Source organism: Uranotaenia lowii, chromosome 2 (genome assembly GCF_029784155.1).
Source record: "Uranotaenia lowii strain MFRU-FL chromosome 2, ASM2978415v1, whole genome shotgun sequence".
Lineage (NCBI taxonomy): Eukaryota > Metazoa > Arthropoda > Insecta > Diptera > Culicidae > Uranotaenia > Uranotaenia lowii.
Window position 1 is genome coordinate 362079393 of NC_073692.1, and position 27929 is coordinate 362107321.

Sequence of the window (27929 nt, forward strand, 5' to 3'; positions counted from 1 at the left end):
TCCAACTACAAACCAAATTAAACCTATTTGAAATTCAATTTATAAACTTTCAACTGTAGAAAACAGTTTTCAGATATTTTAACTTCAGACTCAGTTAAAGATGATTATCTGCAAAAATTTCATGTTGATCAACAGATGAACAGATTCAAAGTGCAATTTTTGAATCTAACAGGGTGGCCAGCGAGTTCCTATTTTCAAATTCCCGGTTTTTCCGTAAGATATTTTATGATTTTTCCGGTTGAAAAAATCTGCAGTAGACATAAATGTGTATGAATGTTTGTTTGGATATTTAACAGAAAATTAAATATTAACAAATTGAAATGCAAAGCATCAAGAGAACAATATTAAGAGATAAATAATTCAAGAATCCTACGAAATCTCGTCAAATAATGCAACCTTTTTCTCAGTCTATGAAAACAACTTCGTTTTTACCAAATTTATTTTTATGATTTTGGTTTGAAAATTACTTTGATAAAATGCCATGTGATCTGAAAAATTCAAGCTGAAGGTTCAATGAAAAAAAATTTTGCTCTGCCCTTTTACTGAATTTTACTATTGAGGTCTGGCTTCTGATATTTGAAATATGATCATGAACAATTGATTTAGAATTGAATTGCTGATCCATAAATAAAAACTTAATTTCTAATTGGGATTCATAATTCGAATTTAAATTGAAATTTTTACTTTTTATGTTAGGCGGCATCCATAAATTACGTAACGCAAAAAATGCACTTTTTTGACCCCCTCCCCTCCGTATGTCACAAATCGTTACGCTTCGACATACCCCCCTATGAAAATTACGTAACGCTGACAATTACCCCCCCCCCCCCCCCCCCCCCATCATCCCATGATTTTAAACACTGATTTTCGAAGGTAAAAAAATATAACAAGTTTTTTAACATTCTTTAAAACGGAATTGTTATCCATCCAAATCGCTTCTTTAGTATACATTGATGATAACCCTCTGATAAAGTAAATTAATTGTCTTATTTACGAGTTGCTCTGTGCTTGTTAACTGGTGATCTACCTTGTTTACTTTATTTTGTTCAAGCAGTATAACTTGTTATGCAAAATATACTCCATTTGGTAATATTCGTCGGAATAATCAAAATAGCTGATCGGAATAATCAAAATCAATTGAGAAAAAGTAGAAGAGGTTGTGTACGCGACACGACCGCAATGTTTACGTAGAATTACAATATTCTGTTTTGTTCCACTATATAGATCTATATTAAATCGAAAACTGAACTGAGGTTTAGAAATGGATTAGTCTGTTATGTAAATTTGTGTAAAATATATAGATGAACACGACAGTTATTGTTAACGAGGGTGCTGACATTCTAGTATGTTCTGCAAGATATCAAAGTGATTATCAGTCTAACTTTGCCTTTCACCAACAGTGGATGGAAGGATAAAATCGAAACTATTTGTTCAGCGTAAAAATCGTTTAATACGTTTGAAGTGCATAAGCGTTTAATTTTGCATAGTGCATGAAGCAGGTCAAGCGGGCAGTCTAAAATTAATCCTGAGAAATCTCTTTTTAGATCATCATAAGACCACTGCACTGTCGCCTAATTTCGACCGCATGGTTTGAAACGCACTCATAGAATAAGCTGCTGACGGAGCTATTGCCGCCTTTTTATCAACTTTTTACCCCGCGGACTCCACGAGTTTATGTTTTATTGCTTCCTCCGGGTTTTTCTGATTCTCCCTCGTTCTACCAAAATCAACGCTTGCTTTGACGGATTGAAATATCCACTGTTAAATTTTATTTGCCTTAGCACGGTCAAATGCATGTCACTGAAACCAAGATGTAAACTAGCATAAACTGTAGATTTTGAGGAACACCATGATCAAATAAATAAATATAGAAATAATACCAGTTTTTTTTTAAATGTAGCACTTTTCCAACGAAAAAGTGAAAAATACTACTTCGGCCTCTCACGAAAGCCAGCTGATTTGGGCTTGGCTGTGAACGTGTGCAAGCATTGCAATGCTAATAAAATTTCACCCAACTTTCGAGTTTTTTTCATTTGTAAAAACAATAACTCTTAACAGCTTTTCGCATCGCGTTAAGAATAATTGTTTTTACAAATGGAAAAGGAATTAGAATTGTGTTAATGCAGTGTAAAAACCGTCTAGTACGATTCAAAGTGTACGTAGGTCGAGCAGAGACCAGGCAAGTAGTCTGAAATTAAATCTGGACCCTCATTCATTTTTGGGTCGGTCGCTGGATTGCGACCGCGTGGTACAGAACTCAATCGCAAAATGAGCTGCTGATGGGGCTTTTGCCGCCTTTTTATGAACTTTTTGCCTGTGGAACGCTGCGAGTTTTTTTTGTTGCTTTCCCTGGGTTTTCTGATTCTTCGTTGTACCAAAATCAACGCTTCCTTGGATGGATTCAAATTTTCCGTTTGTCGAAACTGCAGTGACTGCACCCGTTTTCGGGAGACGAAGACGAGTGTATTTCTTGGAGATACAGAAAAACGGCTACCCAATTGAGGCCATTCAGATACCACGTATGTCCACGTGGACAAGACCCAAACCCATACCCCCCTTTCCGTGGACATTTTCATCCCCCCATTTCCTTCTAAGTTGACCACGTGGTATGTGAACAGCCCCTTAGGTACTACTGAACTGATTATTTCTTCCTATGCAGATCCCGAAGCTCTAGCCTTCTTGTTCTTAGAAGTCTTCGTCACGACTGCCTTCTCAATGGAGGTCACCCGGCAAAGACTATTCATTCAAAGTTTACGCGGTCATCGTCAGGACCATGCGTTGACCGGCGAATGTGTTAAATTTTCTTTTGCTTCGATGTGCTCCGTTTTTAGTAGTAACTGGAGGAGCAGCAGCTAGAATCGCGACACGGAACAACACGCATCCACAGCGATGACATTTTTCAGCCTCTCTTTCATAAACTAGTGGCCCTGAAAAGGGCCGTTTGTTGAATGAAGCAAGAGAAGAAATTTCCATGAATTCGACGAACCAGCTGAATATTCTTCGGCCGGCATGATAGTCCCCCGCTTGATGTGGAAGACCAAAAGATTGGTGTCCTCATGCAGTGCCATGAGCATTGAAATTGCAGAACCGTCTCTCCGTCGATCTCATTAACCAGACGCTGGAAAGGCAGCTTGCGGATCAACTGCTTTTCTGGAAACGCCGGATCTCACGCAAGGCAACGATTCCAGGCCGGAAACGATGCGGATTCTTCACTTCTCCGGTGACTAGCCACTAGAGCACACTTTCGGGCAGCCGTGGTCGCCAGCTGCTTGTGGGAAGACTTTCCTCCGGTATCCTTGGTACACGATGTTTCCACCTTGAAAGCACGAACACGAATGGAATTTGAGGCAGTGAAAGGCACTTCTTTTTATAACTTCGTGGGGAAGATTTCCGTTTCATTCGTATTTGCGCTGAATTAGTATTGGTGTACCAACACATAGCCGACCCAAAATAATGTATGGAAAAGATGTCTTTGAAAGAGGCGTTTTTCGTGACGGTCGGTCCGTTCGCGAATTTCAATTTGCCCCCCTATAGTGTTGCCGTAAGACGTAATTCTACGTCAAAAATAGTAAAATTTCCATCTTAAGGATGGATTGAGTTCTTGGGAGTGAATGTACCTAATATTCGGTTTTCCAACGGTTAATTCACGGATATCCAATACACGTTTAGTCTATCTTAGAATCTTTAAAAAGGAATGGTTACAAATCAGTTTCAATCTTGTTAAAGCTAACAAATTTTAAGCTGATTTTGGTTTGCTTATCATTCAGCAAAAATTGCATGATATCAAAAAAGCTGCAATTAAACTGAATTTTTTTAGGAACAAAATCGTTACGTAACGATGAGCATATTGAAAATAGTTTTTCACAGAAAGAATCATGTCTAGGAGCATTTCTAGACATAGAAGGAGCATTTGATAATGTCTCGTTTACATCAATAATGGATGCGGCACTACTTCATGGAGTCCCTAGTGTTATAACTAACTGGATTAGCGCAATGCTAAGTAACAGGAATCTTCATTCGTCTTTAAGACAGGCTTCAATAACAAAAGTTAGCACACGTGGTTGCCCACAGGGAGGTGTACTATCACCTCTTTTGTGGAACCTAGTTGCAGACGGCTTGTTGAGAAAACTCAATGACCGTGGAATACCAACCTATGGATTCGCAGATGATTATCTTCTGCTGGTAAGAGGTTTGTGCATAAGCACATTATTTGATATAATGCAACAAGCTCTGCGCTCTGTTGAACGATGGTGTTCTCATGTAGAACTTTCAGTTAATCCTCTAAAAACTAATATTGTATTATTTACTAAAAAACGTATCACCCACGGGGTGCGCCCTCTGCTGTTTTATGGTTCCGAAATCACCGTGTCTGATAAAGTTAAATATTTGGGTGTCATTCTTGACTCCAAATTAAACTGGTCTGATCACATCGAATTCAGAATAAAAAAAGCATGCATGGCCTTCGGGTGTCTAGTGTGGTGGCAGAAAGGAGAAGTTGCAACAGTTCGGACTAAACTAAATCACCTTCAAAGAATGTGTCTCTTAGGGATGTCCGGATCGTTCACAACAACTCCTACTGCAGCACTAGAAGCTCTGTTTTCTATCAAACCTCTACACTTGTTCCTAAAACAGGAAGCCTTCTCATGTGCTTTTCGTCTACAGGCAGTTGGTCTCTGGCTGTCAGGAAATATCGAAAGATCATCGAGTCATACAAATGGGTGGCCTGAATTAGTAAGATTAAACAAGTTTAATCTAGCGCCAAACGATTTAACACTCTCGAGTAGTTTTCCCTACATGGGGTTTAAAGTCAAATTTCCTTCTCCTCAAGAATGGTTATCAGGTTTCGTAGAGGACCAAATGTCCTCTCATATTGTATTCTATACTGACGGTTCATTATCAAACGGCCGTGCAGGTGCAGGAATTTACTGTCACGAGTTGAACATAGAATATGCTCAACCTCTAGGAAAATATTGTACAGTCTTTCAGGCTGAGCTATATGCTATTATGTATGGAGTGCAAATTGCACTTCAAAAGAAAATTATGTTCAGAACAATTTATTTCTGTTCATATAGCCAAGCAGCTATCAAATCACTCAGTGCTTCCAGTTCTAGATCAAAACTGGTTATCGCATGCCGGAAAGCAATCGAAGAACTTGCTGAAGGCAATGGATTAAACCTTCTATGGGTACCCGGACATAAGGGAATTTTTGGAAACGAATGCGCCGACGAACTCGCTAGAGCTGGGTCGGAAAAGGAATTTTACGGACCAGAGCCGGCTGTCCCAATATCACCATGTTGGTTCAGAAACCAAATTCAAACTTGGTCCTCTAATCAGCATGAACGATACTGGGAAGAGTTGGACACTTGTCGTCAAACTAAATTATTTTTAGAAAAACCATCTCCAATCATATCGAGTTTTTTTTTTTTTTTTTTTTTTTTGTAGCGGCCCACCACACTCCCCCACACCAAAAGGCTCAATTGAGCCCCCTGGTAATGGACGCTACTGTTCTCAGCATGTCTGGCAGCAAAATGATAATAAGAGTAAACGCGAGCAAATTTTAATCATGCTGAGAACACAAATATTTATAATGTCGTGCGAGGAAATGTATTATTTAACTAAATTGACTACAATATGAAATCTCAATGGAAAATAATTTCCTTTGAAGAGATTCATTATTCGATATTTACTAATATACTATTTATTTATTGCTAATTTTATTATGTTATGTTCAATAATTTTATAAGATAAAATACAAACTACAAGATTTTTAAGAAAAATAATATTAGATATTAACGCTACAAAAGTACAAAAGGTAAACAAAACAAAGACTGGTTGATGATCGACTGTTTTAATGGTTCAATTTTTCTTTCAAAAGCTGTATCACTTTGGTTTTGAACATGGAACGATTGGTTATGTTTTTAATATCCGTTGGTAAGGTGTTGTATTTAGTAGGTCCAATAAATGAAATTCTTTTTTGCCCTAATGATGTTGTGGATCGGCTTCGTTGCAAGAAATCTGACTGGCGAGTGTTATGAGTTCGCAACCCCGTAGTAAAATGGAGGTTTTGAATATTTTCAATTGAGTGTAGATTATCATAGACATATACAACAGTTTGCAAATCACAGAGTTCAGATATTGGAAGAACGTTATGCGTTCTTAAAGAGTAAAGCTGAAGGGTAGGGAATAACAAAGGGAGCTTTAAGATGTTTTTCAAGCATCTATTCTGGAGCGTTTGAAGTTTCTGTAAGTGGGACAAGGAGGCTCTTCCCCATATCATAATAAGGTAGTTCAATTGAGAGTGGATAAACGCAAAATAAAATTTAAAGAGAACATGTTGTGGAACAAAATTTCTCAGTTTCCAAAGAACACCGCAAAGAGGAGTAATTTTTTTTTCCAAGTGTTCAATGTGACGATTCCATGAGAGAGTTTCATCTAAGTAAATTCCCAAGTATTTAAAATAACTAACTCTCTCAATAGTATTTCCATTCATAGCTGGGTCATTAGTACGAAGTAGCTTTTTATGCGAAGAACGAAACAACATGTATTTTGTTTTAGTATAATTTAGTGAAAGTAGGTTTGAATTGAAATATTTTGAAAGCAGTTTTAGGTCGTCTTCAATGTGCTGAATTATAATATCAGGTGAAGTTTCAGAATAAAAAATTGCTGTATCATCGGCAAATAAACGTGCTGTGCCTTTAAGTTGAAGGTTACATAAATCATTGACATATAAAAGGAAAAGTAATGGCCCGATATTACTCCCTTGTGGTACACCGATATCAATATTTCTTAATTCGCTTCTTGTGTTTTCAATAGCCACAAACTGCTTGCGACCTTCTAAGTAGCTACGAAGGATATTATTTGCTGTTCCTCTTATCCCGTATTTATACAGTTTGGACAATAATATGTCATGATTTAGAGTATCGAAGGCTTTTTTGAGATCCAAAAATAGTGCCCCAACAATATTTTTTGACTCTATTTTACATATGATGGAGTCAACTAATTCTGAGATGGCAATTTGAGTGCTCGAACCTGATCTAAATCCATATTGCAGTTTATAAAGTATATTGTTCTGATTTAGAAAGTCTACAATTCTATTAACAAGAAGCTTCTCGAACACTTTACTAAAAACGCTTAAAGTCGAGATAGGGCGATAGTTATTGACGTCAAGCAAATCGCCAGCCTTAAAAACAGGGATGACTTTCGCAATTTTTAGACAGTTCGGGAAAACTCCTGACTCCAAAATTTTATTAAAGTATTGTGTAAGTATGTGCGAGAATGTTTCGTGGTTATTTTTCAAGACATTAACAGGGAAACCATCTGGTCCATGACCCTTTTTATTTTTAAGTGAAAAAATTACAAGTCGAACCTCGTTTACACTAGCGGGCCGTAAGAATATTGTATTTTCTACCTGTTCGATTTGAGTCAAATGATCATTTTCAGTATTTACTGGAATCTTTTCAGCCAGGTTCTTTCCAATTGTGGAAAAGTGTTTGTTAAATTTCTCACAAATCTGTGTACTATTGGTTATAACACCTCTTTCATCTGAAAGGTTAATTGAGGAAGTCGTTTTAGATTTACCTAAGAGCGTATTAATGTTTCTCCAGAGCTTTGAATGTGGTGAATTATTTAATAAGCGCTCGTAATAGAGCCTTTTACATTCTTGTTTTTTTGAACTCAATTTTTTATTTATGTGAATTAGCATCTCTTTTAAATTGATATCATTTGGATGCTTTTTCGATCGTTTTAAATAATTCTCTTTTATTTTGATGAGTGTCCAGAGGTCAAATGTCATCCACGGACAGCAATTTCCTTTAAGTTTTACCCTTTTATTAAGTGTTCGAGAAGAAATTTTCACAAAGCGATTGTAAGTTGATGTGATTTCTTGTAGGCCTTCATCAACATTTTCTGGTAGTTGAATACTGTTTAAATAATTCACAAATAAGCTGTTTAGTTTAGCGTTATCAACTATCTCTTTCCTAAGAATTGTTACATTTTTATCACATAATAAATTGAATGATGTGAGTATTTGTAAATGGTCACTAACATCAGAAAAGATTGTATCATTTTTCAATCGATCTAAGTCAATTTGCTTCGATATAACGTGATCTAGAATATTCTGAGTTGTTGGCCTAGTAGGAAAGGTGTTTGTACAAGCGTATCCAAAAGATTCTAAGATAGATCTATATTTTGCTACGGTATTCAGGTTAATCAAATTCACAGGAACGTTTAGGTCACCGACAATGAAGCAGGAGTGATTATCAGCAACAGACGTTAGAAGAGATTCAATTTGATCACAAAACATGTTAAACGGGAATGAAGGGGGTCTATATACGCCATGAACACAAATTACTTGACCACTTGTACAAATTTCGACACTAATTCGGTGAAAGCCATCAAAAGTTATATTTTCAGTAGTTTTAAATTTCAAATTTGTCTTTATATACATAGCTAGGCCTCCATATGGTTGGTCGCGGCAAGAGAAAATCGATGTATATCCCGGAATGTTGTAAATACAACAGTTATCTTTACCAAGCCAGGTTTCACAAACAACAATAACATCGATACAAACATTAAAATGATCAATGGTCTGTAATATGCAATCAAATTTATCTAAATTATTCATACTACGTACGTTCCATTGCAAAATTCTAAAGGATCTTGAATCATTATTAAAAGTACTTAAATTAAAATCTTCTACATTTTCATGGTATCTATTCATTAAACTATCCATTGAATAAAATATATTTCAGTTTTAAACATTTGTAGATCTAAGATCTTATTTTGATCGTGGATCAGCATTGTTCCTTTTTCGTTTGGGTGAAGGACTTTCATTTGGAATCGTGGATGTGTTATTTCTTTGCTGAGTGACATGCATGCTCATGAAGCGATTCATTTCAAATTTAGTTTTGATTATATCAGGTTTTGAATTATCTGTTTGTTTGACCAAAATGGCACCATTTCTTCCGGGCCAAATGTATTTGGCTCCAATTAAGTCTTGATATTCGCGCAATTCAGTTAAAATTTCCATGGATAAGGGCGTCAATTCATCCCTTATTGTGACGTTTAATGGTTTACCATCAACTACTAATGAAGGATCTATTGAAGAAGAGGCAAGTTTCCCAAAAATTCTTTTTTTACTGAAAATTTCTTCTTTTATTACTGTATCTTTTAATAGAACTTTAATTGGTGGAGACTTTTCATTGGGTTTATTGGATGATATTAATCTAACAGCGTTTAAAATGGATTCAGTTTTAAGGTCGTAGCCAAAAGTGCCACATGTTTTGCGTACAAGTTCTTGTGTATTTTCTCTATTATTGTATGGCAATCCGAAGATCAAGAGGTTTTTTGAAACAGCCTCCCGGTTAAATCGGTCGAGGTTTATTTCCAATTTATGGACCTGATTGGTAAGATTTGAATGCTTAGATTTGAGATCAGTTACTTCTTTTTCAAGAGCATCGTTTCGGAATTTTATGTCTTTGAAATCAGTCTGAATTTCATCGAATTTCGTGGACAAAAATTCCTGCGAAGCCTCTATCGCAGTAGTAACTGATCTCATATCCGTTTTGATTGAGGTCAATTCATGTGAAACCACATTATGTACGGTCGTTTCAATTTTAGTATGGATATTTTCGATAATTGTTTCATGATCTTTCCGTAAACTTATTATTTTGGCGTAAATACATGCACAGTTGGCATCGCAAAAGTATTGCTGCGCTTTCATTTTGCGAGCTGCACTTCCAATCAGATTTTTGCAGCGAAGATGAACGCTCTTGAAACAATATGCACAAGTAAGTATTTTATCAAGATTATTTTCAACATTATTACATTCAATACAAATAACTTCATCATCACATTCCATGTTCGCCATCGCCATAATACAACAATTAAAAGCTAAAAAGGAACTAACTCTTTTGATGAAACGCACAACTAAAGCTAGAAATTATTAAAGTTAAGAAATAAAAGACTTATAAGTTTATTTTAACAAACGCACAAACTAAGATTATTTAAGAAAACAATACAAATAAATATTTCAAAGAAAAAGTGTTATGAAAAGAGGAAAAAAAAATTAAATTAAAAAAAAAATCATAAGCTATCTTAAATTATTTGTATGTACGGAGATGAGAAATATTTAATTAAAAAGCGTTTTTCAAAAGGGTTCAATGTCAAAATCGCAAAACAAATAAAATTTTAAGGACAAAGACAAACCTAAATTATGTGTGTGTACGGAGATGAAGATAATTCAATTTAAAAGCGTTGAAATAAAAGAAAATTGATTACATATTAAACGCACAATAAAAAAAAAAAATCTAATAAAATCGAAAGTTAAAATCATTGCTTTCCAAAAAGAACAATTTTCAAGTTTATGTTGCACTGTGTACGACTATCAAGAATACAAGTGACGAGTCACCATGAAAACCAGCAAACGCATAGTTCCAACAATGTGTGCTACTAACGGAAGCAACAATACTTTCGTACCTACTCATGTGCGCTGGCTGCGTTTGCCTAATCTTCACCGCTAGCGATCGAGATTCACTAACAAGCTAGCAAGTGCAAGAAACACAACCCTTTGAAGTGCGCTAATAACAGAGACACACACTTTCGCACTACTTGCAAGTGCCCCGAGGTTGGCCAAATACTACACCGCTCAGCGACGAGATTTACTAACAGCTGAGCAAATGATAGAACCACAAGAAGTTGAACAGCGGCAGTTTTTTTTCACTCAGATAGACCGACAAACGGTGGACGCATGCAGATATGGTTGAGATATATGCTTGGTCAACGATTTGCTGCTGTGCAATATACTCTTGAGAATGTTAGTTGTGAAAAGTAATAAGAAAGAAAAGTTCACTTTACTCACCAACCTAGAGAAGTGACTTTCAATACACAGCTCACCACACGAACGCTTGGGGTATGTTTTTTTTTATGTATTTTAGCACAGAGGAAAATTCAATTTTAACACATTTAGGACAATCCAAAGTAGAAAATCATAGTACGGTTTTGCACACTGAACACTAAATAACGCCACTTAAACTCATCACGGATTAAAAAATACGTATTACTACTATAAATTTCAATAAAACTGCGGGACAATAAAACGAGACGGTCGATCAAAAACCAGCGCTGCCAGAAAGCTAACTTATTAACTTTACTGAGAGTTACTTATTAACTTTAAATAAATCTCATTGCAGCATCTTGATCAGAGCACTCTCCGGTCATTGTAAACTCAACTATCACATGCACAACATTCAGCGTGCTGAATCTCCAGTATGTGGTAGTTGTGAATCAGATGTGGAAGATCCCTTCCATCTCATATGTAACTGTCCCTCATTTGCCAGACTACGTTTTCGTACTCTGGGATCTTACGCTTTAAGCGAATCTGAGTTTAAGAAATTAAACTTAAAAAACATTCTATCATTCCTTACCGAATGTAGAAAAGAGCTTTAATGCTAATAATCCCTTGTGGAATGGCTTTATGCCATCTTAAATAGATTGAATTTATTTCTTTCTTTTATAGATTTTTCAGGTTTCTCAGGTAAATGATGAAATCTTGGATAAAAAAAGGCTAGGCACAATTTTCCCGTATGTTTGGATAACGTGCCGCTATTAAGCCTACCCCCATTCTGATACCTGATACCTGACCTAATATTCGGTTTTCCAACGGTTAATTCACGGATATCCAATACACGTTTAGTCTATCTTAGAATCTTTAAATAGGAATGGTTACAAATCAGTTTCAATCTTGCTAAAGCTAACAAATTTTAAGCTGATTTTGGTTTGCTTATCATTCAGCAAAAATTCCATGATATCAAAAAAGCTGCAATTAAACTGAATTTTTTTAGGAACAAAATCGTTACGTAACGATGAGCATACCTCCCCCCCCTCCCCTATGTCACATTTCGTAACGCTAGAGCTTACTCCCTCCCCCCCCCCTAGGAGCGTTACGTAATTTATGGATGCCCCCTTAGCTCAAGATTCATGTAAGGTGGAATTTAGTTTTTGTTGGATAACTTTAAATTTTTTTTTGTTAATAATGCGAATCTAGAGTCTGAGCTCTAGGTGTTGGATTCTGGATTGCAATATTGATCAAATATCTAAGAATTTTTTAGTCCGGCCCCAAAAATGTATTATTAAAAACTTTTTAATCCAAATTTTCAAAACCGTGCTTAGGGTGAAATTTTTATATTCTACCTTTTTTTTAAATATATTTTATTCCGAAACTCATTCATATATGGTTCATATTTTTTCACATTTTATTCCTTATTTATGAAAAATGCGGTTATCAGTAAAAGCGCAAAATGTATAAATAACACAAACCAAAAAATTTGAGTTTGATGAGATTTTAAAAACAAATATATTATTAATGAAATGAAAACTTGAACTATGATTAAGATAAAAACGTGTGCGTGTACTTTCGTATTCAAAATATCCGAAAATTAGCCGATTTCATTTAATCCTCATTAGTTCAGTATTCATTCGATTCTTTGGACGGACTGGACTCTTCTAAGTTGTCTCTCTGAGAAGTTTTGAACATAATAAATTCCAGTCCAGTTGTAAGAAAGATGTTAAGCATCAATCTCAAGTTTCGAAAAAAGAATTCAGGAAAAAAAACTATCAACATATGAATGCAATGTTATCAAAGTTTTTGATTCCTTAACTATAATTTCTTCATCCAGACTTTCAGGTTTATTTTTTTCTTAAGATTCGTAAAGAAAAAGCACTAAGGTATGAAATTTAAAGAAAATCTACGCTCCACATTTATTTCAGTTTTTTTTTAAATTAAAAATACATTTTTAACAATTCACATACCCGTAATCTAAGAAATAGCATATTCACGAGAAATTTCTCTGCTACGTTTCGTTATTTCAAAATACGTATAAAATATTTTAGGACTGAAACAGGAACACTGAAAAAAAATTTTTTTTTTGTTTCGATTATAGTCGTTTTACCATCTTTATGGCATTCGCGACTTTATCAACGTTACAGTTGGCGGATCGTTATTGAAAAACTATCCGGTACAACTGTGTTCGATATTTACTCTTGGGCTCGAACTCGCGGACATCGGCTCAGGAAACAACAGACTACACTGAAAAATGTCAGTGCTGCTGAGCAAAGAAATTCCGATTTTTGAAAAAGATCTTTACATTTTTTTACGGAATGTAAGTGTGTGAAACGTAAAGCTTCTGAGAAAAGAATATTCATGTTGAAACGAATAAAAATCAGAATTTAATAGATTTTTATATGAGAAAAACGATTCATACGGTTTTTTCCTGTTTTGATTCGAAATTGCAGGTTTTTCCCGGTTTTCCCGATTCGCTGGCCACCCTGAAAGTTCATAATTCAGATTCAAGATTAAGCTTGTGAATGAATTTTACAGTCAACATAAAATGTTGAATAATACGAGAGATCATGAACTTAAGATTGCATTTTAATTCAATTTCCAGATTTCAGGTTTTTAATCAAAATTAATTTGTAAACACAATTCAGTTGAAAACCACAAACAAAAAAAACCCAGATTTTATTCTAAAAAATCATCCACAGAATTGTCATTATGGAATTTATTCTTAATGAAAAATATTTTCTGTCAAACAAACATGTACCTGATCTTCACCTAAAAAATCTGCACAAAATTCTATATTTTCTCAGTGTATTGTTTAACATTTTTTACACATTGAGGATCGCGATAAAATCTAAGTCGCCAGACACCAAAATTCGGCATTTTATATTTCCGAAACCAATAGACAAAATTCTGCTAACTTAATAAATTTGAGTAACGGGAAGTGTTGGGTTAGATTTGCAGAATGAGGTTTCATCATTAGATTCAAAACATATGAATTATGGTTATTAATGGAGCATTCAAGCAGCAAGCGAAAAAATCGAGTATTTTTTTCGCAATGTGTTAATATTTAAAGCCAAATTTCAAACTAAAATCATTTATTTGACTTAAGTTTGCATCAAGCAAATGTGATCCGAAAATCTCATGATTTTTTATCTTTTACTTTTTTCTTTTTTTTTTATTTGATTGATTTTCATCAAAGGTTAAAGATTTTAATTTGCAAAATAGTAGAAAGATTGGGCTTGTTTGTTTTGAGTATAGATTTTTTTAAAGAAAGTGAAGGCTCTCTTAAAAAAAAGATTATTTCAAGCTCAAATCAACTAAGTTTGATTTACCAGTCTCTTAAACAAATTCAAAGATTTTAACTATCGATGAAAGCGAATTCAGCTTACCATTTAGGCTTAGAACCAATTTTCAAAAGTTACGATTTAAAACGAACCTTAAAATATAAAAGTACTTAAAAATGAATAATCAACAGTAACAAACAAAATTTGTTTTAATTTTTTTTGCATTCGTGCATTGTTGTGCAAAAATCATAGGTAAAAATCAGTAGAAAAAATCGGTAGAAACAAAATCTTACCTAAAACAAAAAATCCAATTTTGTCTTTGCTTCGATATATCTCTTTTCTCAATTAACCGATTTTCGAAACTCAAATTTTAGTTTTTTCATGTTCATTTTATTATTGTTTTCATAGAACATTACTTGGTCTCCAAAATAACTCACTTTTTCAGTATATTGGAATGATGATTAATATGCTTTAAATCTGCGCTTGACCCGAACCGCATTGGAGGGTTGAGGTTGAGAATGATTTTTTTTTAAATTCCAAATACGATACGAAACCATGTTTTGCGTTTATTAGCATTTGTATCGAAATTCATATTTCTTCGATCAATGAGTTGAATATAAGTAGGTTGAAACTTTGAACTCGATTTTTACTCAAAATTACAATTTGAACTTGTATAATGAGATACAACTTCAAGAAATATATAGCATTTTTCAAAGTCTTTAGAACACAACTTTAATGTTCTTAAATTGTATAAATGCCAAGATTCTAAAATTGGAATCTTGAAATAGGAAGCAAATATAAGAAACATTTGAACTTGAAAAAAATATCAAATTTAAAATTAGACATCGATGAATAGATTTTAGAACGCATGTAGTTGTTACTAAGAAAATTTTCTATCGCACCTCAGAACGACGAAATTCGAACTCCAAAAAAATGATTAGGATTTAAAACTCGAAAATAGAAAAATCCGACGATACATAATCTGGAGCCAAATCGGAAATCTTAATCAAAGCTAGGAAATAAAATTCAAAACCATGACTCCCATAAACCATAAAAACATTAATTCGTAACTCAAATTATGTAATTAATTTCAAAGTGCAATGATGATTAAGAATGATGGTCTCTGTTGTCGAGTCCGCAAACGTTTTATATCGATTGATTTCTGACATGCGGAATAATACCTGACAGGCACTAATACCTTCAATTTGATTTTTTGAGTGCTGTGTGATTTTGAGGCGTGCTTCAAAAATTAATCTCATAATATAATTTTAGTTAACAATAAACTATTAAAATAATCAAATTTGAGTACAAACGACTCAACCCACCGAGTTCAGATCAATCAACTTTAAAGGTGTTAAACAACAATACAAACATTAGCTACCAATTTCTACCAAAAACAATCTACATACGTCAAACACATCCGTGTTTACTAACGAAACCAAAAATGACCGATGAGATTAAATTAAGTCGAAACCCCCCATACATATTTCCAGCAAGTCATGTCGTGGGCACCTGCAGCGAGTACCTGTCCGAGTTGGACATTTGGGACGCCGGCTCGATCTATTTGGACGAGGCCATCAGTCACGTCAAGGAAACGCTCGAACTTTGGTACCAAACGTTCGACAGTTTGACGCGGCTCTTCTGGCCCAACTACGAGCTACACGCGTGGATCGGGGACCCGTACAGTTCCAAGCAGCTGGACAAATTTCGCGCTCGATTTACCGAGGTTTGATTTGATTTTTTTTTCTGTACCTGTTGATTGACCTAATACTGATTGATGGGACACTTGCAGATTCAGGAGATAAAAAATTCTAAGGACTTGCTGAGCGCACTGTTTTTCGACAACGATGAATACTATATGCTAATCAGTAATGTTGCTGAACCATTTCACGGTAATTTATAACCATTTAAGGTAGATTTTTAATCAGTCTGCGATTAATCTTTGTGTTGTTCTTCACAGAAATAAACATCTATGACCTGACTCCCCTAGGAAATAAACGGTGGGAAGTGGCCAAGGCAAACATGGAAACTTCACTAGTCAAAGTTGACGAGCAGGTCGTGTCCCTACTGAAGACGCAAGTTCACGATAGTGTCGGGAACCCGAGACAAGCGATTCATGTCTTCAATCGCTACAAAGAAATCTTCAATCGCCCGTACGTATTGAAGGCCCTAGCCGTGGAACGAGAACAGCTTTTTCAAAGCATCCCAATGATCATACACGAGCTGCGAGAAATGCTTGTGGCTACCAATTTTTCTGACGATGAGGTTACACCGATAGTCTCGGAAACCCGATGGTATCGAGTGGTAGAAGATCAAATCGTACAACTGGAAAATGTCGCTTCTAAGATCCTCAGCGATCGGGATGGTATTGGACATACTTTGAAAACAATTTCCAGCTTTCGTGAAGAGATTCAAGCGATGATACGAGCGAACTTCGAGAGTTGGACCGAGAATTCTCTCAGTGCGATTCGTGAAGGAGAGCTGAGATTACGAGAAAATCAACCGGTAGTTGTGTTCGATAAATCGGAGCGTCAGTTGATGAAGGTCACTTTCGGACCAAAGATCGTCACTTTTTGTGATGAGGCTCGTCATTTGCAGAACCTTGGATTGAAATTAAACGCAGACATAAAAAAGAGTATAACGCATTCGATGAAGTTCATTTCCTACGCTCGTCGACTTCAACAAATCGCTACCTTTCATAATACCATTGGAGATCGAATGATTCCCTGTCAAAGACCCATCATGCTGAAACATGCGATGGATTTCTCCAAATTGATCAAGAGCGAATCCGTGTCTTGGAACGACGAAGAATCTGTCGAAAGATACATCCAAAGTCTCCAGGACGCCATAAAGCGACTGTCCAAAGACAACAACCTACTCACGAGCTACCACGAACAGGCCAAGAAGTGCGTCCTGAAGCTGATGAACACAGACTTAATCAGGCAGAGCAACATTTGGAAGGACGAGATGCGAAACCTCAGAGAAATCGTATTCAACCTAGAGAAGATGGGCTACACCAACCTCAATCCGTTCAAACTGCACTGGGATCATCAGCTTTACAAAGTTCTCGAATACCAATACGTAGCCGGGCTACTGGACGTTCATCAGAAGCTCCCGGATATCCATGTTGACCTGGTCTTTCGACAACAACAGATTCAATTTAGACCTTCACTGGAGGACATCAAATCCAAATACTACTCACAGCTAAGAAGGTTCATCGAGAAGCCTCTCAGCTTCAAGGGTCTCTCCGAGCAGGGTCCCGTCATCTTCAAAGTGATGATTGAACGTAACGCCGAACATTTTTCCGTCCTATACGAAAAAGCAGAAATAGTATTCCGTGAGTTACTCGAATTTCGCGACACTTGGCTTCCGTGGGTTGCTCTCGGGATGATTGACATCGAACAACTCTGTACGGTGCACTGTACCAACTGGCAACACTGGGATAACAACTTCCGCGCTTGTAAGAAGTTCAGCCAACAACTCGCTCGAATACAGCAATCGGAGAAAGAAATTGACTGTTTGATAGTAAATTTCGCTCCCCTATGTTCCGATATCGAAGCCCTCACCCGGCGCTACTGGGAAGCACTGGCGAACAGCTTAAGAACTTCCATATTGGACAACATTTCCGTGCTGCAGGAATACCTCTCCTACTCGTTTCAAGTTCTCCAGAACATTCCTCAAGATGAACTGGGAATCGCCGAGTCCAGTGCCAAGTACGAGAAAATTGTTAGCGAACTACCCGGGATGACCGAGCTGATAAAATCGCTGCAAGGCAAAGACGGATGCCTGGCGGGTTGGTGCAAGGAACGTGTTTCGGCTTTGAATGGTATTCAAACGCAATGGAATCAGCTGCAACCGCTGATTGAAAACCACCAGACGCTACTGCAGGGAAGGCTGGACATAATCAAGGAAAACATATTGCGGCACATCAATGAGTTGAATGATGAAGCGGAGAAGTTCTCGATTAGGTGGGAATCTACCATTAGAGATTTGGAGGTAAGTGCGTTTGTTAGAGATGTTTAGATAATCTAAGTTGGTGTTTTGTGAACAAATTTTATCTTTGGGAAATTTTGTACGGCTTTATCGGCGAGTATTATAGATTTGGAATGATAGATGGATAGACCATAGGAAAATTCCTGATCGATGATCGTTTGATATACTAGGTATCTGGACCTTTCGTTAGTTGAATTTAGTCGACAATTAGATTTATGCATTTCTTCGGTGAACTTCTCGCCATGGAAGTCTTAAAATTCAAAGTCAACCACACAGAGATTGAAAGGACCTGGCTATACAAATTTAGAGTAATAAATTATTGTAATTATCTCTTTTCAACCATGCCCGTTTTTTTTATTTTCCAGACAAATGATAATGCTGATATGAATCTGTTTCGTGAGCGGCAAGGACAATGGAAGGCTATCGTCGAAAAACGCGAAACCTTGCAGTAAGTTCATTCTAAATTTTGAAGTTGTTATAAGTTATAATAAATAATTCAATTCTAGGAAACAAACCGAAAAGTTCTTCATCAAAGTGCCGGAAGATTTTGATGCAATTTTCTCCAAACTGGAAACTGAAATAAACGAACAGGGCAAAAATTGGGAAATCTTCAACAACTTCCTCAATGACTACGACACAATTTCCAATGAAGAGTGGACCATATATCGTAGGCGACCTCACATTTTAACGGATTTCCTATCGAAATGGGAAAAATCTTTAACCGGACCTCCAAGTGTTGCATCCGCTCGGATCGTTACAATCGTAGAGCGATACAGAGCCTCGATACCGTTGCTGAACGCCCTTCAATCGGATGCGCTAATCGAGAAACACTGGGCTAAACTATGTCAAATGTTACACATAGACAGCAAATCACACCACGACCTCAGCCTGGGAGATGTGCTGGCAGTTTCCGAAAACCTTCAACAACAGGCAGCCGAGATTCAAGCTATCGTTCGACAGGCAGCTTCGGAACACGTAATACGTCAAGCCATCGTTGAACTCGAACAGTGGAGCGCTACCGCCTTGCTGAAGCTGGTCTCGCATACCGATTCGAAGGGATCGAACGTCTCACTGATCAAAGACTTCACTGAGACGTTGAATAAAATAGGAGATAATCAATTTCTGTTGCAGTCGGCAAAGAATTCAGCTTCTTTTGAGTCTTTCTCGGAACAAGCTGATCTATGGGAGGAAAAGCTCACCAACCTAGATTACATCATTACTCATCTGAATCAGATACAAAAGAAGTGGATATATCTGGAACCAATTTTCGGGGTTGGGACGTTGAAGAGAGAAGAAGCGGTGTTTAAGAGCATTGACAAGAATTTCAGATACATTATGAAAGAGGTGGCGGATGATCCGAGGGTTGTTTCGGTGAACAAGATCAACAACATTCTGTCTATTATAGAGACACTGCAGAACCAGATATCTCGCTGTCAAAATGCACTCAGTTCTTACATAACTACGAAGCGTAATGCCTTCTCCCGTTTCTATTTCCTATCCGATGACGATTTGCTAGAAATGCTAGGTCAATCTTCTAAGGAATCCATCATGCAAAAACACATTCGGAAGTTGTTTCCGGGAATTTACAAACTGGTATTCGATGAGACGGTTAACAACGTGTTAGCGTTTTGCAGTGAAGAAGGTGATGAAGTTCGTTTAACCAATCCGATTGCAATCACACCACTCGTCGAAGAATGGTTGAACCATTTACTCATTGAAATTAAGACTACGCTCAAGTATCTCATAAAGAAGTGCCTGGAAACCGATTCGATCAGTGAACAAGCCATTCGCGAGTATCCCATGCAAGTGCTCTGCTTGGTTAATTCGATCACTTTCACCAAACGAACCGAGAAAGCCATTTCGGGGATGCAGCTGAACAATTTGAAACAAAGCATTCAGGGTGAGATCGGTAGATTTTCTATACTTCTTCATAAAAACGCCGATCCGTTGATTCAGGTCAAACTAAGATCGTTGCTCATTGATTTGGTGTATCAATCAACTACTATAGACTATCTTATGGATCATAATGTAACGAATCTGCAAGATTGGTACTGGTTGCAGCAATTGAAGTTCTACCAAGATCGAAACGGCAATGTTTCGATCAAGATGGTGTATGCCGAATTCGAATATTCTTATGAATTCCTTGGAAATTATAACAAACTAGTCTACACATCGCTAGCTCACAACTGCTACCTGATACTAACCCAAGCGATGCAGTTAGGACTTGGAGGTAATCCTTTTGGACCAGCTGGAACCGGCAAAACGGAGTGTGTCAAATCTCTTGGAGCAATGCTCGGAAGGTTGGTGCTGGTGTTTAACTGTGACGAAAATATAGATACTGCTGCAATGGCTTTGATTCTTTCTGGTTTAGCACGTTGCGGAGCTTGGGGTTGTTTCGATGAGTTCAACCGGCTTCAGGAAGCAACGCTATCGGCTATATCTATGATTATCCAACCTTTGCAAGTTGCCTTGAAAGACAAACAGACGGAAGTTCTACTGAACAACGAATCCGTTCCACTGAACCATCACTGTTGCGTATTCGTCACTTTGAACCCCGCTGGAGAAGAATACGGTGGACGGCAGCAATTGCCGGTGAATCTTCAGTCACTTTTCAGACCGATTGCTATGCAAGCTCCAAGACCTCAACAAATTGCTAGAGTCACTCTTTTTGTTGAAGGTTTTAAACATGCCGATCGCATCGGCACACAGATTGTGGAGCTTTTCGAAATGTCGAAGAAGATTCTCTCTAAGCAACGTCACTACGATTGGGGTTTACGTGAACTTAAAGCGGTACTGTCAGCTTGTGGATCCGCGTTGAAGAACTCACAGACCGAAATCGATTACGACCAAGAAGCTAGGTTGGCTGTAAATGTTATTCGATCGAGTACCATGTCCCGATTGACCTTATCCGATTGTAAGCGGTTCGACATTTTACTGTCCAATGTGTTTCCAAACATCCCGATATCTAACAATCAAAACGAAGAGCTGCGTTCCAAGATAATGGATACGTTTTCTGTTCTCGGATACCAACAGAACAATAGACAGGTCGAAAAATGTCTTGAATTGGCGGCCCAACTACAGAAGCGTATGGGAGTGGTTATAATTGGACCTCCTCGGTCAGGGAAATCTACAATTATTTCGGTTCTGAAAGAAGCACTATTATCGCAAGGACAAACCATTCGAGCTCACATTATATCGCCCAAGTCAATGAACCGGATACAGTTACTTGGTAAACTAGATCCCGATACACGTCAGTGGACCGATGGAGTATTGACGTCTACAGCTATCGCCGTCAATGCAGAACCTCGGACCGTAACTTCTTGGATCATTTGCGATGGAGACGTTGATCCGGAATGGATTGAAGCGCTGAACTCCGTCCTCGATGACAACCGTCTCTTAACCCTACCCTCCGGGTGGAGAATACAGTTCGGTAGCAACGTCAATTTCATTTTCGAAACCCACGATTTATCAACAGCATCTCCAGCGACCATATCTCGAATGGGAATTGTAAACCTGAACGCCGAAGATTTACCTTATCAACTAGTGGTTAATGCATGGTTGGCTAAAAAACCGGACGCAGAAATTTTGAAGTCCTACCTAGATCAACATTTCTACAAATCAATCGAATGGATTGAAGAACAAAAATTGAAGCCAGCAGGATACTCTTTGATCACCATTGCCGAATCAGGTCTGCTAGCAATCGATTCTACCAAATCGAACGAGCAGTTTTGCGTTAATATGCTCTGTGGGCTAAATGGTCTTCTGAATGCAGAGGGAAAAAATAAACTATCTAACCAAATCTTTACATGGGCAGACATTGCTGTAACGGATGCTTCAGTGGCAGAATTTCATTATTACAACAGCTTTCAAGATATGATTGAGCTCTACGGCACAGATGAAATACTAGGTGCCAGCATCAATGACAACGTCTTCACAAATGTGCTGGTAAAAACACCTCTAATGAAGCTAAGTGGAGAACTGCTCAAACTTATCTTAGAGTCCAACACCCGAAACATTGCACTCCTTATCGGGCCCAGCGGAAATGGAAAAAGTCTGCTTCTACAATCCGTCGTAAACGAGTTCAATGGTTTCCAACTGGTCACTATCAGTTGTAGTGCTCAGCTAACCACCGCCAGCATTCTCAATACACTGAAACAAAACTCCATGGTTCTTACCACCGTCAAGGGCAAAGAATATAGACCGAAGTTCTCCAAAATTGTTATCTATTTCAAAAACATCGATCTCTGCACTGTCGACAGCTGGGGCACATGTGAAGTCGTAGAACTTCTACTTCAGCTCATCAACCGTAGTGGTTTCTACTCGGATACACTGGAATGGATCAGCGTAGTCGGGATTCAAATCTGCGCCTCCATTTCTGATCTGAACAAAGTTCACATCTCGCCTCGGTTCCTTTCAATCTGCCATATGGTACGCATCAGCTATCCCACCAATACGGAAATGGAAAGCATCGTCAAGAGTATGTTGCTGCCGATCTACAACCAGCGAGGAAAAACTACCGTCAAGGTTAAGCTAAGTGATCTAGTCAACAGCGTGCTGAGCGTGTACTCTGATATTCAGGCTCGCTTCAATCAGGGAGAAATACTACATTACCGATTCACTCCCAAGATGATTGAACGCTGGATCAGCGGGGTGCTACACTATCCCGAGGGAAATTTCGGTCAAGCTCTGCGCTATGAATGCAACCGTATCTTCCGGGATCGACTGGTGTCTGGTGATGATCGGGAGGCCTTCGACGAGATTATAAGGGACAATTTGCGGCTGTTGGATGAACTCGGTAGAAATGACGTCTTCATGCCGGGTGAAGAAAAAACGAACAAGGAATTACAGCTGGTGGATCGGGAGTATTTGAAGGAGGCCATCGACCGCGCGATAACCATTTGTAGTAAGTAGTCATATGTTTAAATTTTTAAACATAGATACGTTTAACCTTCCATTATTACAGATACCGAAACCATCTTCGTGAATGTTCCAATGTCGGAAACTTTCCAGGACTCAGTATCGTCAGTACTAAGAATACTCCACAGACCCCAAGCTAACCTGGTGATGTGCGGTAAGGTGGGATCTTGCCGTTTGGAGGCTCTTTACGTGGCAACGAGTTTACTGAACATGAAAATATGTTTCCCGCAAACCGGAAAAGGTTACTGTTTGAATGATTTCAACAATGATTTGAAAATCGCGATGCAAAGCTGTGCTCTCGAAAATGAACCAACAGTTTTCTACATTGACCATTCGGTGATCGAATACTTAGGAGATATTCTGAAAACTTGCGAAGCGATCCTCGAGGGAGCAGATCTAACTGACTTTTTCGGTGATGATTTGGAGAATTTGGCAAGCCCTTTAAAGGCACAGGCCGCTCTCGAATCATTCCAACTGTCCTTGGCGGCATATTTTCAACAACGGATCGTCGACAATTTTCATTTGGTAATTCTTCTAGAATACACTTCCCCAAAAACAAGGGAATTGTTTGAGAACTACTCCGCACTATACCACAAAGCTGAAATAATGTGGATACTAGAGGACAAAATCACCGAATGCGACAGTCTAGTCAGATATTTAGCTGATATCAGCAGCGACGGAACACCAGAATCAAATGCCATACCTTTGCCGGTCTTCTTCCGGGATCTCTTAGACAGCAATCTAAGCATTTGGTCCTGTTCCCCGAAAAGAAGGATGCAACTGATTCGTTGTTACCGATACGTCTACGAAAGTCAAAAATCCGAAAAAGAAGTACACAAAAATAAAATACAGATTGGAGTGAACAAGCTTTCCGAAACACACAAGATTGTTGAAAAGCTTAAACTCGAAGCGGAAGAAAAACAAACAGCGCTCGCTGAAAAAAGAAAACTAGCCAATCAATCGCTGGAGATGATCTCCAACACGATGAGGAATGCGAATGATCAGAAAACAGAACTCTTGGAACTACAACGGAAAACGCAACAAAGTAGCGTAAAGCTCACGGAACGTAAGAAAGCTATCGAAGCAGAGCTTAGCCTCGTGGAACCGGTTCTTCAGGAAGCCAGTGCCGCCGTAGGACAAATCAAAACGGAAGCTCTTTCTGAGATTAGATCACTGCGGGCCCCACCGGAAGTAGTCAGGGATATTCTTGAAGGGGTTCTTAGACTTATGGGAATTCGAGATACTTCGTGGAACAGTATGAAAACATTCCTGGCTAAAAGAGGCGTCAAAGAAGACATACGCTCCCTAGATCCTTCGAGAATCAACCCCGAGAACTGTCAAGCTGTAGAGAAGCTTCTGCAATCGAAAGCCGATTCGTACGAACAGAAGAATGCGAAGCGAGCTTCTGCTGCAGCAGCCCCCTTAGCTGCTTGGGTGATTGCTAACGTGAAATATTCGAAAGTGATTCAGAGTATCAAACCTCTGGAGCGAGAACAGAATGAGCTACGTGAGAATTTGGAAAAAGCAGAAACGGAGATGAAGTCGCTATCCAGTGGTTTAGAAAATGTTAACGACAAAGTCAAGCAGCTATCTCAACAACTGAACGTATACACCCAGGAAGCAGCGATGCTAGAAATAAAACTAGGCGATGCTCAGCAAACACTCCAATCGGCCGAAATTCTTGTGCAAAGTTTAAGTTCCGAATACGTCAGCTGGAGCAACGAGTTGGAAGAACTTAACGAGACGATCGCTCAAATAGATAAACGAAGTTTCTTAACCGCTCTTTGCATCACTCATTTGTCTCATTTATCACTAGAAGAACGAAACGATGTTCTGCATAAAATTGCGAAGCTCATTAAAGATGACGTATTCGACATGAATAATCTAATCACCAGTCAGGATAAAATAATCTGGGAGAGTATGGGGCTTACTGCTGATCAGCAATATCAAGAAAACGCAACAGTGATCAATCAATTTCTGCAGCTACCTTTCGGTGCAACTCCCGTTCCTCTACTCATCGACCCTACGGAGACAGGTCAGAAATGGATTACCAATTATTTGAAGTACAAAAACCTAACTTTTGAGCTAACCAGTCAATCGGCTGATCGATTCAGTTATATTTTGGAACTTGCAATCCGATTCGGAAAAATTCTAATAATACGCAACATCAATGCCATCGAGCCTCCATTACTGTCACTTTTCTTCACCAGAATCCACAGCCGCTTTAACAAACGAATGGTTCAAATCGGTAACAAGTTAATTGACCTGCACGATGACTTCAAATTTATTCTAGTGACCCAGAACGAACAACTTTACTTCGGTCCGGAAATGCAGGCCCATTTTATGAACCTTATGTTTACTATTACAACAGCTGGTTTAACAGATGTTCTCACCTACAAGTGGGTTCAAACTAAGGACCCAGAAATCGAACGAAAACGTATCGAGCTGCTGGAAGAAGAAGGTAAACTGGTGAAAGAGAGACGCAGTCTTCAGGACAAATTACTGCAAGAGTTGTCATCTTCTCAGGGAGACATTCTGAAAAACGAACCGCTGCTGAATACGTTGAAAAATATCAAAACCAGCGCTCGGTCAATCGAACAGTCCCTCGAAGAGTTTTCAGAAATACGAGACCGTCTTAAAGAGCACTACGATCAACGGCGAAGTTTCAGTAATGCGGCAGCAAGATTCTACATGGGAATTCGTAGATTCTACACCATCAACGTATCAAAGTTTACAACAATTTTCTTGAGTGTTATCGACAACGAAAAGCACTCAACCCCCGAGGAACTGTACAAAATTCTCATCCGTAGAATTTTCACTCTTATAAGTCGTAGTACACCGAAAGACGAACAGATGATTCTGGGATTGAACATTTGCAAGCAAGCATTCCCCGAACTCCTACCCGATAGAGAATGGGAATCGTTTGTGTTGAACTTCACCAATGCTGAACAAATCGCTGATCAGAACCTCCCCTCGTGGATCAAGTCAGAGAGTCTTCCCAAAGTCCTGGCCTTGAAACAGCAGCATCCGGAACTGTTCTCCAAATTAAATCTGGATAACAGCAATATTTGGCAGAAGTACATTGATTCCGACGATGTTTCTATCCCGATCGGGGTAAGTGAGTTCCAATACATCCTGGTAGCACAAGTATTCCGACCTGATTTGTTGATCCGAACCATAACTAGGACGGTTCAAAACTTATTAGGATTGAAAACATTGTACACTATTCGGCCATCGATCAAGCTACTGGCCGAGGAAAGCCTCGTCGATGAACCAGTCCTTCTGATAGCATCGTCAGGAATCGACCCATCGGAAGAAATTCGTGAATACGCCAAACAAACCATCGGCCTTTCGAAGTATGCAGAGTTTGCAATGAGTAAAGGGCACGAACAAGAAGTTCTGAAGCTTATCAAACAATCTGCTAACGAGGGCGGATGGATTTGTGTCAAAAACATTCACACGGTTCCGCAGTGGCTTCGCCATTTAGACGATGCTCTCAAGCAGCTGCAGCCGACGGAAGGTTTTCGTCTGTGGTTGACTTCAGAAACGGATCGCAATCTGTACGAGGTGTTCATCAAAAAGTGCAACAAAGTGCTGTTCGAGCCGCCAACCGGGTTGAAGTACAAGATGAAGATGCTGATGGAACAACACGCTGGTACCGTCACCCGTAAACGGGACTACAAATCGATCAAGATGTACGTTGGGCTGTTCTTGCTGCACTCGATCGTCCAGGAGCGCAGGTCGTATGTTCCACAAGGTAAGTGATGTATCCGACTTTAATGAATTTATTTATACAAAAAAGTTTGAAAACACAGGGACCCAAGGAGCTAGAGAACTCTCACTATGCAAAACAAAATATGAAGTGTACATTATACCTCTTCAACTCTATCTGAGGGTTTTGCTCATGATCCTATTGATTCTGTCGTTCGGTTTTTTGTTCTTGGAAATCCTATCTGACCCCGATTAACGAGTAGACAAGCTTCATTACCGATGCATATGTTTGGCACAAAACTACACCTTGTTTGCTAGATCTGTCAATATTTTGTAGATTTAAGGTTTTCTCACCTTGACTAAGAAATAATCCAACGTTAGCCATAGGCTCGATCAATTCTAACATCAGAGTGAAAGAGAGTTGCGGTTCTATCAGTTCGTCATGGAATACACATACCGTAGAGGCTTTTAAACTACCAAAGGTACATAGAAAACATCAAGGTGTTTCAGCCGCTGTGGGGCAACGGATTTAGAATACTACCGCGGGGTCGCTGACCCATGTCGTAAGAGGCGACTATATCAATTCAGCAATTCTCTCTCCCGCTGGGTGAATAAGTGCATTGTTTACATCCTGCAAGTTTTAAAGGTCTGTGATCAAAATTCGCGGAAATGGAGTCAAAAGAACAGCTCGTGCGTGATAAAATCTTGCGCATTCATCTCGAGAACAACTCTGGATCACGAGAACAAGGATCTCTCGCATCGTTCCATCGCTAAAACTTTAGGAATCGCGAATTCCACGATGTCGCGAGTGATTAAGCGGTTCGAGGTGTTAGAGTAACCAAGGTCTTTAGATACACTAGGTCCTCCGACTTTCGCAGTAAGTAGGCGAGGAGTGAGCGGGGCTCTCAATGAGTTTGTTTATTTTTTGCTCAGCTTTTCTGTGGTTTGTTGGTAAACAAACTTCATGAGTTCCGCATAGTTGCATAGCCTACATAGCCAAAATGGCTGAATCGGGAATTCGATATTCGGTAACACCCCCTGTATATATACACACCTTGAGAGTAACCAAGTTAGCCTTGATCACTAACGAATTAGGAAAATAAAACTTTAGTTGTTACCAGACTACCAAACACTTCAGACGTCTTTTAATTACTGCGTTCATCAGGTTATGCGCCCAGCCTCTGACC

General features: G+C 38.5%; 1 protein-coding gene across 1 annotated transcript in view; it reads left to right on the forward strand.

The window, feature by feature from the left end:
- The window catches only part of LOC129745654 (cytoplasmic dynein 2 heavy chain 1), a 45584-nt gene that overhangs the window by 3539 nt on the left and 14116 nt on the right, over positions 1–27929 (forward strand). Inside the window, exons 4-9 of the mRNA XM_055738881.1 lie at positions 15615–15847; positions 15914–16013; positions 16082–18117; positions 18480–18562; positions 18621–23017; positions 23078–26788. Of these exons, the coding sequence (XP_055594856.1) occupies positions 15615–15847; positions 15914–16013; positions 16082–18117; positions 18480–18562; positions 18621–23017; positions 23078–26788 (10560 nt within the window). The remainder of the gene's footprint in view (positions 1–15614; positions 15848–15913; positions 16014–16081; positions 18118–18479; positions 18563–18620; positions 23018–23077; positions 26789–27929) is intronic.